Genomic DNA, 12533 nt, shown 5'->3' with positions numbered 1-12533 from the left:
CAGGCTTAATGAACAGGACATCTTGTAAGACGCAGCTACTTAAAGAAGAGAGATTGCTCTAGTTTGTAAGGGATAGAGTGAACTTTGGATTAGTTCTTACATCTTTATGATAATGAATCACAGGCCTTTTCTCCTGAATTTTGGGTGAGTTGAAAGGTATATTATAAATTCTTCCCTATTTAGACTTGAGAAAATCAGACCAAGAACAACTGTATCAATAAAAATTCTAGTTTATTTAGCTGAGGTCCCATGAAGCCTTTACAAGGTTTTGTCAAGTAGTGACTGTGGTCATGCTCATGCTTAGTAGTAGGTGAGCAACAGGACCAGAAATAATTCATGAATTCCTTTGAAAAAGCGACCGATACTGTGTAGAGTCCTCTTCCCTCAGGCACTAATAGTTCTACCCCTGTGATTTATATCAGCACATTTGTAACTTACCATAATTTTACTGGTGAGTTCACTGATTAGCTGAGCCTTATCAAGATTGGGGAAGGCAGAGATGAAAACAGCTTGATCCAGCCCACCTTCTGTGGTTGCTTCTGGCATCCAAGTGAAAGGCTGTAGTAACCACATTTCAGATGTGCTAGTGCTTGCCACTTGGGGAAGGTGGAAAGTGGTGGACTTTTTCTTGGTGTTATTATAAAATGCTGTATTATTTGAAGAGATCTGATTTGAAGCTACCCATGTCCTTTGTAACATAAGCTTTGACCTAGAAATTAGTTCCTGATCACTATTTCACAGTATAAGTACTTGAGTCAGTCATCTATATGTTGGGGCCTAGGTGAGAAAAACCTTTGATTTAAGCTGGCTGGGTTACTAACCTTAGAATGTAAAAAGATCTAGTTTTGAATGTAAAATTGGCAACACACAAACACGAATTTTTTAAACTGTCTTTGAACTGGTCAGCTGCAGTTGTATCTTAATACTCTCATGTTTTAGATTTCCTGATGGAAATAGTAGAACTAGGGAAATTTAAATATGATCTATTCCTACAACATTAGAAGAAGGTACAAAGGAATGTTTACCATTAAGCTCTTTTTGTGTAAATTCTTAACATACTTTAAAAACTAAGTCTTAAATTGTGCATTCCAATTCTCTGTATATTAAATACTGAATAATTTTAAAATGAGCTCTTGATGGACTGATTTGTTTTTTTGAAAGCTTCCTGTATTCCAGGTTTGTTTATTAATAAGAGTCCTCTTTTGCATTGTATAAATACAATATACGTCATGTTATTTTCCCGAGTAATCTAAGTAGTGCATATTCTCTATAAATCTATTGAATGGCACTGGAAAATATTTAGTAGGTTGGTGAGTAGAAGTTTTACTCAGATGTTTTCAGTCATATTTAGAATTGACATTCCTTTGAAGAAAAGTGAAATTTGTTTTTTCCTAAATGATGAAGACTATTATGATTTTTTAATAAGCAGATGATACTTAAAATGGCATTACGATAACTGTTTATGAATTTATACTTTTAACAGCAGATCAGGGAGATTTCTTATTTTTTATCACTGCCTTAGCTTACAAGGTTCAGTTATTTTATTTTTTTACGGGTTCCATTAAATTAGCATTTATTGGCATATAAAAACATAGTCAAATTACCAGTCTGTTTTCTTCCATGCTGAACTAAAGTGAGAGGTAGAGGTCCTCTAAATTCAACATGCCAGCAAATAAGCAACTTAAATTTCCTTTCTTAAATGATATGACTCTTACGGTCTCAGGTTTTTAATGACTTTATTTTTTAAGTACTTGCTCATTCACTTGAGATGAAATGCTTGGAGTAGCTTTCCACCTCAGAGTTCCTCAGACTTATTGTTTTTACTGGTTCATAGTGTTTGGACGGTATGTGCTGTTCACTAAGACTGCTTCAGAGGGCGTGCGGTTTTTATGTTGCTTCGCCAGAGAAGTCTTAGTGGTTTTTGACGGTACTACAAGTCCGCTTCCATAGCAAGGGTCTGATTTCCTATAATTATTCCACTTGTTTTGCATCATTTATTCTTTGGGTTAAACTAGACTCATTTCAAGTAGTTTGCCTTTGTTGTTCAGATGTGATGAAAAACACAATACTGTAATTTGACTTGAGCCATAAGACACATTTTAATATTAGCTCGTATTAAGCTTTGTGAAGAAAAAAGAAACTGACTACAACCTAAGTGAGTCTTAAGCCAGTTTAGGTGTAATTTGTATCTTAGTGATGGGTTGTACCATAGGACTGGAGACGAATTGGGGACATACAATGTTCTCTGTTGAGGGAAAGATCAGTGCATTTAAAAACTTAAAACTTTTGGTTACTGTGTTTACATCATAATGTACTAGCATCGTTTATGGTTTGGCTTTGAGAATTTTTATGGCATTACACTTACAGAAAATGTATAAAGGAAACTGAAGTTTTGGTTATATTTTTATATTTGTAAAGTGAAAGTTTGACTAAAATGGTCACTGTTCTTTTTAAATTTTATTTTATTGTTCATTTCAATTAAAAAAAATAAAACAGAATGACATTCTCTGATTTGTGTGTGGCTACTATCTTTAGTGTGTCATTAGAAATCCTGCTCGGTTCTTTTTCAGTGTTGTTGGCCAGGGGCCATTAGGTAAGAGACAACTTGAGAGAATAGCAAGGGTCTGAAGAACTGGGACACTGATGTTGCCCTCTCTGGCACGCCCCCATTGTGTGTTAGCTGTCATCTTAGGCAGATCTAGTTTCCTGCATTGTGAAGCGGTCACTGGATTTGGAACCCAAAGACTGGGATTAGTAGTTGCCACACAATTTTGCTGTGTTGTATCATTGGGGGACTCAGTTTCCTCATCTATAAATCTCTGTGTTGGTTCCTTTAGTTGTTATTTTTTTCCTCTTCAGATTTGCCTGAAAGTCATGTTCTTTGACACCGTGCTTGCTGCTTATGTAATACTGTGTAATATAATTTCAGCCTCTTAAATATAAACAGTGTACCTAAAAGATGAGAACACCTGTGTCATAAGATCACAGCCTTAAGGTTTTATATCAGAACAAAATTGAACCAAACCTGATAAAGTTATTGTAAAGTTTCTCTGAAAATTTTACTGCTTGTATATTGCAGGAACCAAAAAGCCATGAAAAATTATTAAAGAAAAGCTAAAAATTGAAGTATACCCATTAACTGACTTTCCCCCTACAACTTGAGTTGGTTATTGTTTTCCCCTCTGCTAGACTGAGTAATGGAACACACTCGTCCAGCTAATGAAATACCAGAGTCCTGTGGGAGTACACTTAAGGTTATTGTTTAGATAAGGTAGTTTCAGTTTCTAGGATGTTGAGAATCTTCAACAACAAACTAATCTCTGCCTTTCTCAAAGAATAGTGAAAGTCAAATGAAGTCATGAATATGAAAGGATTTCAGGTATTTAAAAAGTGAATAGCAGTAAAGTAACTAGGTGTGACTCAATCTACACAAGCTATTTTGTCTGAATTGATAAAATATTTCCTTTAAATCAAGCCAAATCAGAGCCACCATTCTATAAAGGAGGCAGAAAATTCAGTTTCTCAGTCATTATTGGGAGACCGTGGGGCCAACTCAGAGTCTCCAAGGAATCCTGAAAGCATAAATGGTAGTCTGAAATGAGGGTGGGAGTGCAGAGAGCTCTAGCTTCTGCCGTGTTCTACAGATACTTTTCTTGTCTAAGCTGGACCAGCCCCTGAAGGTCTGGTGCGGTTGCCTTCCTACCACACTGGGCCTTAGGACTCAACTGAGAAACATAGTCCGTATACTTCCTAAGTATTCATTCCTGTGTCTTGCTTCCTCCCCGGGTCCTCTCATGGAGTAGGACATAGTGCAAAGAACCAGAAACACTGATTTTAGAAAGTGGGTTCTGACCATGGTAAAAAAAAAAAAACAACCCTTCAGAGGGGTGCGTGGGCGGCTTAGTTAAGCATCCAACTCTTGATCTCAGCTCGGGTCTCAGTCTCAGGGTTGTGAGTTCTAGCCCCTTGTTGGGCTCCATGCTGGTTGTGGAGCATTCGTAAAGTGTATGTGTAAGTAACGCTTCCCTGCACGCCACCCCCAACCCTGCTAGCCAAATTGTTCTGTTCAATCACAGGCCCTTGAATAGGATGTTTCACAGTTCCAAAGCGGATGGTAGTAACTTTGAAAGATCTTTGTTTTCTAATTAACAGGCTTTTATTATTATTTTTTAAAGATTTTCTTTATTTATTTGACAGAGATCACAGGTAGGCAGAGAGGCAGGCAGAGAGAGAGGCAGAGAGAGAGAGAGGAGGAAGCAGGCTCCCCGCAGAGCAGAGAGCCCGATGCAGGGCTTAATCCCAGGACCCTGCGATCCTGACCCGAGCCAAAGGCAGAGGCTTAACTCACTGAGCCATCCAGGTGCCCCATCAATAGACTTTTAGAACTAGAATATCAGACGTGAAAGAGACTCAAAAATGGTTTAGTCCTTTTGAAAATTTTTTAAGATTCAACAAATACTGAGTACCTACTCTGGAGCAGGCACAATTCTAGGCCTTGGAGAAACAATGAGGAATAAGACCCCCAAGCTCAAAACATTTTTTTTGGTAGCACTTTTTTTGGGTCACATCTTTATTGAAGTGTACATTGAAATGATTTTTAGTACATTCAGAGTTTTCGGAGCCAACAGCACAATTTTAAAAAAAAAATCCATATTTTGCCTTTATCCTCCAGTTCCCTCATCCCTGCTCTATCTTATCCCCCGCCCCCACAAGCAACCATTATTTTGCTTTCTAGGTCCATATATCTATTTGCCCATTCTGGATATTTCATTTAAAGGGAACCACAATGTGCAGCCTTTTGTGTCTGGCTGCTTTCACTTAGCATGTTCAAGGTTCCTCTGTGGGAGCATGTGTCAGTACTGACTCATCTCCACGCAGTCCATTGTATCCATTATACCTTACTTAGCCATCCATCACGTGAGGGCCATTAGCTTGTTTCCACCCTTGGCTATTATGAATAATGTTGTTACTAACATTTGTGTACAAATTTCGTGTAGAGTTCTGTTTTCATTTTTCTTGGATATATGCCAGAGAGTGGAACGCTAGGTCAGATGGTTACCTGTGTCTTTAACTTTTTGAGGAACTTTCCAAAGAAGCTGCACTGTTTCATATACCTACCTGGTGTATGGAAGAACACATACTCATTTACTGCTAAATCAAGTCCATTTTAGACTCTGCTCGAGGCTACTAGTAAACAGCAGAAACTTAAGATAATCTTACTGGCGAGAAAAAAGACTGTTGGTTAATATTCTTTATCGGAGGGTCAAGCCTCTATTACTTCCTAGGCAGCATGTCTTTGGACCACCTGGGAAGCTGCTAGGCCCCACGGGGTGCTCAGGGGCACTAACTTGCTTAAACCGCGGTGGGGGCGGGTTAAGGAAACCAAGGGTCAGTATCCGGGTCCCCGCTCCCTGCGGGCCTCGCCACGCTGCCAGGGCTCGACCGCCCGCCAGCGCCGTCGGGCCCGAGTGACGCTTTTGCTCGACCCGCCCGGCGCTCTGTGCGCCCGCGGGCCCCGCCGATCTGGGCTGTCCGCCGACGGTCATGCTAGGTGCCGGGCCCCAGAGCCTGCGGCCGGGGCCTTCGCCCGCCAGGCGGCGGCGCGACTGCTGCGGGCGGGAGACGGAGGCCGCGCCCCCGCGCCCGTCCCGCCCGCTCCCCGCTGGGGGCGGCAGCCCGCCCCGAGCCCGCGGAGGCTCTTCCGCGCCGGCAGGGGCAGCAGCGGGAGCGGCGCGGGGCGGAGCGGCGCGAGCGGCTAGGAGCGGCCCGGCCCGGCCCGGCGTGGCGGCGGCGGCGGCGGCGGCGGCGACGCCAGAGCCCGAGGGCGCCGTTCGCGAGGCCGCCGCGGGAGCCCGGCCGCAGCGCGGGGAGGCCTGGGGCCTGGAGGCCGCCGCTGCCGCCATGCCGCTGCTCTTCCTGGAGCGATTCCCCTGGCCCAGCCTCCGCACCTACACGGGCCTCAGCGGCCTGGCCCTGCTCGGCACCATCGTCAGCGCCTACCGCGCCCTCAGCCAGTCCGAGGCCGGGCCCGGGGAGCCGGACCCGCCAACGGCCCCGGTGCAGACGGAGCCGGACGTGCCCGCCCGGCCTAGCGCCGGCGGCCCCCGGGCCCGCGACGTGGCCCAGTACCTGCTCTCGGACAGCCTGTTCGTGTGGGTGAGCGAGGCTGCCCCGGCCGCCGCGGGGGAGCTGGCGGGAGGCGGGGGCCGCCATGTCACCCATTATGTGCGGGGGGCGTGGCTGGGCCGGGGTCGCCTTCCCGGGGCTGGCGGCTGCGGGCCTGGGGGGCGGGGTCCGCCGGGGAGCTTGCAGACGGACAGGAGGCTGAGGGGCCGGGGTGGCTCTGGGGGCGCGGGGAGAGCTGCTGGGCCGACAGCGGGGGCGGCTTGAGGAAGGGGCTCCCCGAGGCGCGGAGGGCACGCGGCCGGGCCCGGGGAGGGGAAGAATCGAGGGAGTGGGGGGGTGGTGCCCGAGGGACCCCGGGAGGGAAACTCGAGGACCTCCGGGAGCCGGTTACCCCGGCGGTTCAGGGAATTGTGGAGGGAAGTTGAAAGGCTTTTCCGGCTCGGTCCGCACGGGAATGTTAGTAATGGGCTGCCAGTGAAGAGGAGGGGGCAGAGACGAATCTTGTGTTGGCCAAGGGAGAATTTTACGCATCTGGGTGTGTTGGGACATTTGTGTGAGGAGACTGGCTGTCTCCCCTAACTTTTCTTTTCTTTCTGCCCTTAAGTATATGGTTGTCCTGTTTGGGTCAAACACACATACAAACCATGCTTTCTTTCCTGCTGCCTTTACCTGGTGATTCATGACAGTTTCCTTTGATGTCTGAAGGCAGTAAAACATTCGGAGTCGAGAGCTGGCTCATCGTTTTCACTCAGGAGTTTCTCCTTTTAGTGATCCATTTTAAAACAGCGTTTTCAGTTTGTCTGCCAGTGCAAGATAAGCAGCACCTACAAGGCATAAAGGCTGGTTTCGCTCGTTAGGACAGATAATTTCAAGCTGGGCAGATCAACGGTATTTTGGAAGAACTTTGCTTCCACCTTGGCCTTGAATGCCCGGCGTGTACATGCACACGTGCGTGCACACACGCAGACACAGAATGATCAGAAAAGTTGCTCTAGGATTTAAGTCTGTCACTTGGGCTTCCTGGGGTGTCTTGGGGCTTGTCTTCTCCTACAGTTCCCATTTGGGGTTAAGAGTAGGCTGTAAATGACTAAGATTAATATTCCAAGGATAGAGAATGATACACAACTCATTTGTTATAATTAATCCCACTGTGCTTCATCAGGAAGCTGTGGGATTTATGAACCGGTGGGCTGTGGATTAAGTCTTCTGGTCCTTCTGATGAAGAGATTATTAGAAGGCAGTGAAGGGTGAAGTTTTATTCTTTCACTGCTGTGTACTTGACTTTGGTACTGTGTAAACAGGAAAGAAGGGAGAAGAGAAAGAACTCAAGTCACCTCTCTTTTGTCTTAATTTCTGATCTATTTTTTCATTTGAGTTAGCAGGTAAACAACTTAAAGTGATGTGAAGAGTGTTTCTGCCAAATGTTTAGATTATAATGTATTCTTTGATACATAAGTACGAGACCTAAATAAGCCATTGAGTTGGAACTATTGTAGAACTACTAGTATTATTTAGTGATTTTTTCCCCCTAAGAGTTTTTTGTTTTTGTTTTTACCAAACTCGAGTTCAAATACCAGGTTAACACCTCTTCATAAAACACTGCATAAAGCCTGTTGATTTTCCTGTGAAAATTATTTCTTTTGAGAAAATTTCCATTTCCCCCCAGCCTTTTCATTAGAGATCTTACCTAAAGCAGGTTTCTCTTTTCTTCCCGATCTGTTGATGGTGGTTTTCATTTTTCAGTTGATCTTAATTGTTTTTCTAACATCTTTCCTCCTGGTTTTCCCGCTTTCATGCTGGCCTGCCTTGGTTTCTCAGACCCTCCACATGTGCTCTGGAAGCTTTCCTCTTCGCCCATGGCGTAGTTTTCTGCTCTAGTAGCTGAGCAGGAGCCACCGTCTCCAAAGCCTGCTTCCTTAGGCTGACAGATAGCATGATCGAGTGATATCTGGTGGGGCACTGGTCAAAATGGATCCCTTTGGCACCCTGCCCAAAGACATTCAGATTCAATTTTTTAAAAACCAAGCAAGACAAATCAAAAACTGATCTTTCTGCCAGTTTGCAAATCCTGCTAGCTGTTGTTTGGGATACTGGAATTTCTAAAACTTATCTTTGTAGAGCACAATTTAAGTTAATACAGATCTGATAGCATCTCAAGGAGGTTTTTTGTTTTTTTTTTTTTAAGATTTTATTTATTTATTTGACAGAGATCACAAGTAGGCAGAAGCAGGCGGGGGGTGGGGGGAAGCAGGCTCCCTGCTGAGCAGAGAGCCCGATACGGGACTCGATTCCAGGACCCTGAGATCATGACCTGAGCCGAAGGCAGAGGCTTTAAGCCACTGAGCCACCCAGGTGCCCAACAGGAGGTTTTGATTAACAAACTCAATTCAAAACCTTTCAGAGGTACCATTTGGGGCACTCTGGAGGGCATAGCTGTGAACCCTTTCCCTCACCCTCAAAACAGTCCATAGACAAAGCAAAATTCGATAAGTGATAATAGATCCATTAAAAAAATATATGGCAGTGTCTGGAGGAAAGAGAAAATGATGCCTAGGGGAAGGATGCTTGGAAGATGATATTTGAACCCAGCCTTGGGAGGTAAGAAGGATCTCAGCAAGCTGCATGGTGTATTTTAAGGAGAGAAAACAGCGTATGAAGCTCAGATGGTATATGAAAGGTAGTACAGGGCCTGTGCTGAACGGCTCATAAACTGGGCTCTTAAATTACAACTCCGTTGGGTCCTATGATTAAGAGTGGGGTATATTTCTCAAAATGGCAACCTGGTACTTGAAAAATGTAGTTTCTCAGATAGTATCCGGGGATCACTTCAAGGGGAAAGGCAGAGCCTTGGAGTCTTCATTTTGATAAATGTCCCAGGTGATTCATTTTTTTTTTTAAGATTTTATTTATTTATTTATTTGACAGAGTGAGATCACAAGTAGGCAGAGAGGCAGGCAGAGAGAGAGAGGAGGAAGCAGGCTCCCTGCTCAGCAGAGAGCCCGATATGGGACTCGATCCCAGGACCCTGAGATTATGACCTGAGCCGAAGGCAAAGGCTTAACCCACTGAGCCACCCAGGCGCCCCCAGGTGATTTTTTTACTAATGGTTGAGAGATGGATTAGGGAGCATAGGATGTGGGGTGAGGGTCAGATTATGTAAACCTTGCCAGCCCTTCTAAGGAGTATGGACATTATTTTGTGAGCCATAGGGTTTAAGTGGGAGGGGAGGGGAGAGGGGCTGTCATGATGAAACGGTTTTCTCCAGGATGACCTGTGGCAGCAGTGGTGAGGGTGGGAAGAGGCCAGGAGATGTTGTGATTTAAGACCTCCCCCAAAGAGGTCTCTCCAATTGCGCCCCCCCCCCGTGTGGGTGTTGAGAATAGGTTCAAGGGAAGACTCCAGTGTTCTCACACTAGCAAACCCCCAGGTTTGATGTGATCACTTGTTTCTTCATGTCTTTCTAGAACTTTCATTCTAAAGTTGCATTCGAGATTAGGTTTTTTACCTAATTTTATTTTACAATTTTCAGGTGACCTAGGCTTATTTTACAGTTTTTAGGTGACCCTTCGGTTAAAGTACCTCTTGATCCATTCCGTATTGTGTTTGTTTTTTTTTTAAGATTTTATTTATTTGACAAAAAGAGATCACAAGTAGGCAGAGAGGCAAGCACAGAGAGAGAGAGAGAGAGAGGAGGAAGCAGGCTCCCTGCCGAGCAGAGAGCCCGATTCGGGACTCGATCCCAGGACCCCGAGATCATGACCTGAGCTGAAGGCAGAGGCTTAACCCACTGAGCCACCCAGGTGCCCATCTATTCCGTATTGTTTTGAATTGTACAGGAGTGTTTGGCTTTTCTACTCCTTTATTCATATTATTTTCATTACTGTCTCCTTTGTTGTTTTTTTATTTTCCTTTTTTTCAGATTTTCTTCTAAAATTGTAAGATCGGGACATGGTAAAATGGAGAAATGGGAATATAAGTGTTAAGGTTCTGACATAGTTATATGCAAATCAAGTAATTTAAATACACATCTCCAGGGGGAAAAAAAAACCCAAAAACGAAAATGGAGAAAAGTGAACAACTGACCACTTAGAGCAGGGGTGGGCAAACTGGTGGCCTGTTTGGCCTGGCCTGTTTTGTACAGCCCATTTAGCTAATGATGGTTTTTTTATTTTTCAATTTTTTTTTTTAAAGGGGAAGATTATTTGATGGCGAGTGTGGCCTGTTAAGCCTAAAACATTTATTATCTGATAGCCCATTAGAGAAAACGTTGCTGACTCCTGTTTTAAAGAGCCCATCTTCATGTAATTATGAAACTTCGAGATTAAAAGTAATTTACTAGGTTTGAGTCTTTATGAGTTGAATATTCCAGTGAAGTTTAGAGAAAAATATTAGCTTTAGAAATGTTGGGGCAGGGGCGCCTGGGTGGCTCAGTGGGTTAAAGCCTCTGCCTTCGGCTCAGGTCATGATCCCAGAGTCCTGGAATCGAGTCCTACATCAGGCTCTCTGCTCTGCGGGGAGCCTGCTTTCTCCTCTCTCTCTATCTGCCTTCCTCTCTGCCAACTTGTGATCTCTGTCTGTCAAATAAATAAAATCTTAAAAAATTTTTTTAAAATTAAAAAAAAAAAGTTGGGCAGCTAAAGAAAAAGGGAACACTTCTGAATAAGATGATATAAGCCTAGATAAACAACTGAAAAATATAGGAAGGATCCCTGAAATTGTGAAAGGAGGAACACTGTCATCCATGTGATAAGGGGGAGTATGCATTTTTGCATTTTATTGTGTTTTGTTTATTTATTTTTTAAGATTTATTCATTTATTTGAGAGAGAGAGCATGAATGCTGGGGAGGGAGGGGTGGTGCAGCAGAGGGAGAGGGAAAGAGAGTCTTAAGCTCTGAGCGTGGAGCCCGACCAGGGCTCAGTCTCACGACCCTGAGATCATTACTGGAGCTGAAACTAAGAGTTGGTCACTCAACCGAGAGCACCCCCAAGTGCCCCATTATGTCATTTTATACTTGTCACAGGGAGCCTGCGGAGAGATAAACGTGTTCTAGTTGTTCTTCCAGGGAAGAGACGATGGTGTGTGGGGGAGGTGGTGGTTAGTGCAGGTGTTAAGTAGGAGACTAAGAAATAACCATATTGATTCTGTTCTTGAGACAGTTCCTGGTACTTTAACCAGCTTTCATTTCAAGCTCATAAATCACACCCCATTGGTGGCCAGCGTGTTACGGTATAAAATACCTCCAGGGTTACACAGTGAAAAACGTGGCTAAGCTATTTCAGAGAGTTATCTGCTCTCTTCTCTTTTCCTCTCAAGCCAAACTGTCTTATAAATTAGTTTCTGTTGTTCCCAAGTAGCACAGTAGACCCATTCTGGGAGGGAAATTTTCTTATGGGGACTTAAAGGGAATTACTTTAAGCCTGACTAAGTAGGGGTTCCTTGGGGTCACTACTATCTGATGTTTTTTGTTATAGGCTGCTCAGAACAAGCAAAACTTTTTTTTTTTTTTTTTTTTGTAGGCTGACACAAAAGAAAGATGTTTCCTGAGGTTTTAAAAATAGTATTTAAGGTTTTTACATTGACATAGATATGAGAAACTTCTGAAGCATTTTAGTACAGTAGGAACACCATGTAACAAGATCACTGAGGCCACCCAGTTTGGGATTGCTAGTTATCAGTCTCCCACGATGGTGAGAAAAATAAATGTGGAACCTCAGAACTGGTCAGAAAGTTTAATAGACTCTAAACTTTAGAAAAATTAATTAAAGGGACGCCTGGGTGGCTCAGTGGGTTAAGCCTCTGCCTTTGGCTCAGGTCATGATCTCAAGGTCCTGGGATCGAGCCCCGCATCAGGCTCTCTGCTTCCCCCTCTCCCTGTGCCTGCCTCTCTGCCTACTTGTGATCTCTCTTTCTGTCAAATAAATAAAATCTAAAAAAAAAAAATAGAAAAAAAAAGAAAAATTAATTTAAAAAATTAAGTAATGCATGGTTGTGGTACAGAAGTCTCAGTGAGGTACAGTGAAAAGTACATCTTCTGCTTCTCTATCCCAGAAGTGGCCATTACCACCTTTTTTCTTTCTTTCTTTCTTTTTTTTTTTTTAAGATTTTATTTATTTATTTGAGAGACAGAGCGAACAAGCGAGAAAGAGAGAGAGAGAGAGCACACACATAAACAGGGGCAGAGGGAGAGAGAGAAGGAGGCTCCGTTGCTGAGCAGGGGGCCAGTGCAGGTCTCCATCCCCGGCCCCCAGCATCATGACCTGAGCCAAAGGCAGACGCTTCACCGACTGAGCCACCCAGGCGCCCCACCCCCATTACCACTTTCTTGTAATTAGTAGAAGTAGAAGACCAAGAAACATCCAGGTTGGTCAAGTCCTTGACACTGTTCCCATCTATGATTATACAGATG

General features: G+C 44.1%; 1 protein-coding gene across 1 annotated transcript in view; it reads left to right on the top strand.

Moving 5' to 3' along the window:
* The first annotated feature begins 5735 nt into the window (after window positions 1–5735).
* Window positions 5736–12533, top strand: part of LOC111157345 (autocrine motility factor receptor) — a 41879-nt gene continuing 35081 nt past the window's right edge. The window contains exon 1 of the mRNA XM_022518672.1: window positions 5736–6156. Coding sequence (XP_022374380.1) covers window positions 5902–6156 — 255 coding nt within the window. The 5' untranslated portion in view covers window positions 5736–5901. The remainder of the gene's footprint in view (window positions 6157–12533) is intronic.

Source organism: Enhydra lutris, unplaced genomic scaffold, assembly GCF_002288905.1.
Source record: "Enhydra lutris kenyoni isolate GAN:26980312 unplaced genomic scaffold, ASM228890v2 scaffoldscaffold54, whole genome shotgun sequence".
NCBI classification, from domain to species: Eukaryota; Metazoa; Chordata; class Mammalia; order Carnivora; family Mustelidae; genus Enhydra; species Enhydra lutris.
Note: the sequence above shows the minus strand (reverse complement) of the source record. Positions and strands in the feature narration are given on the sequence as shown.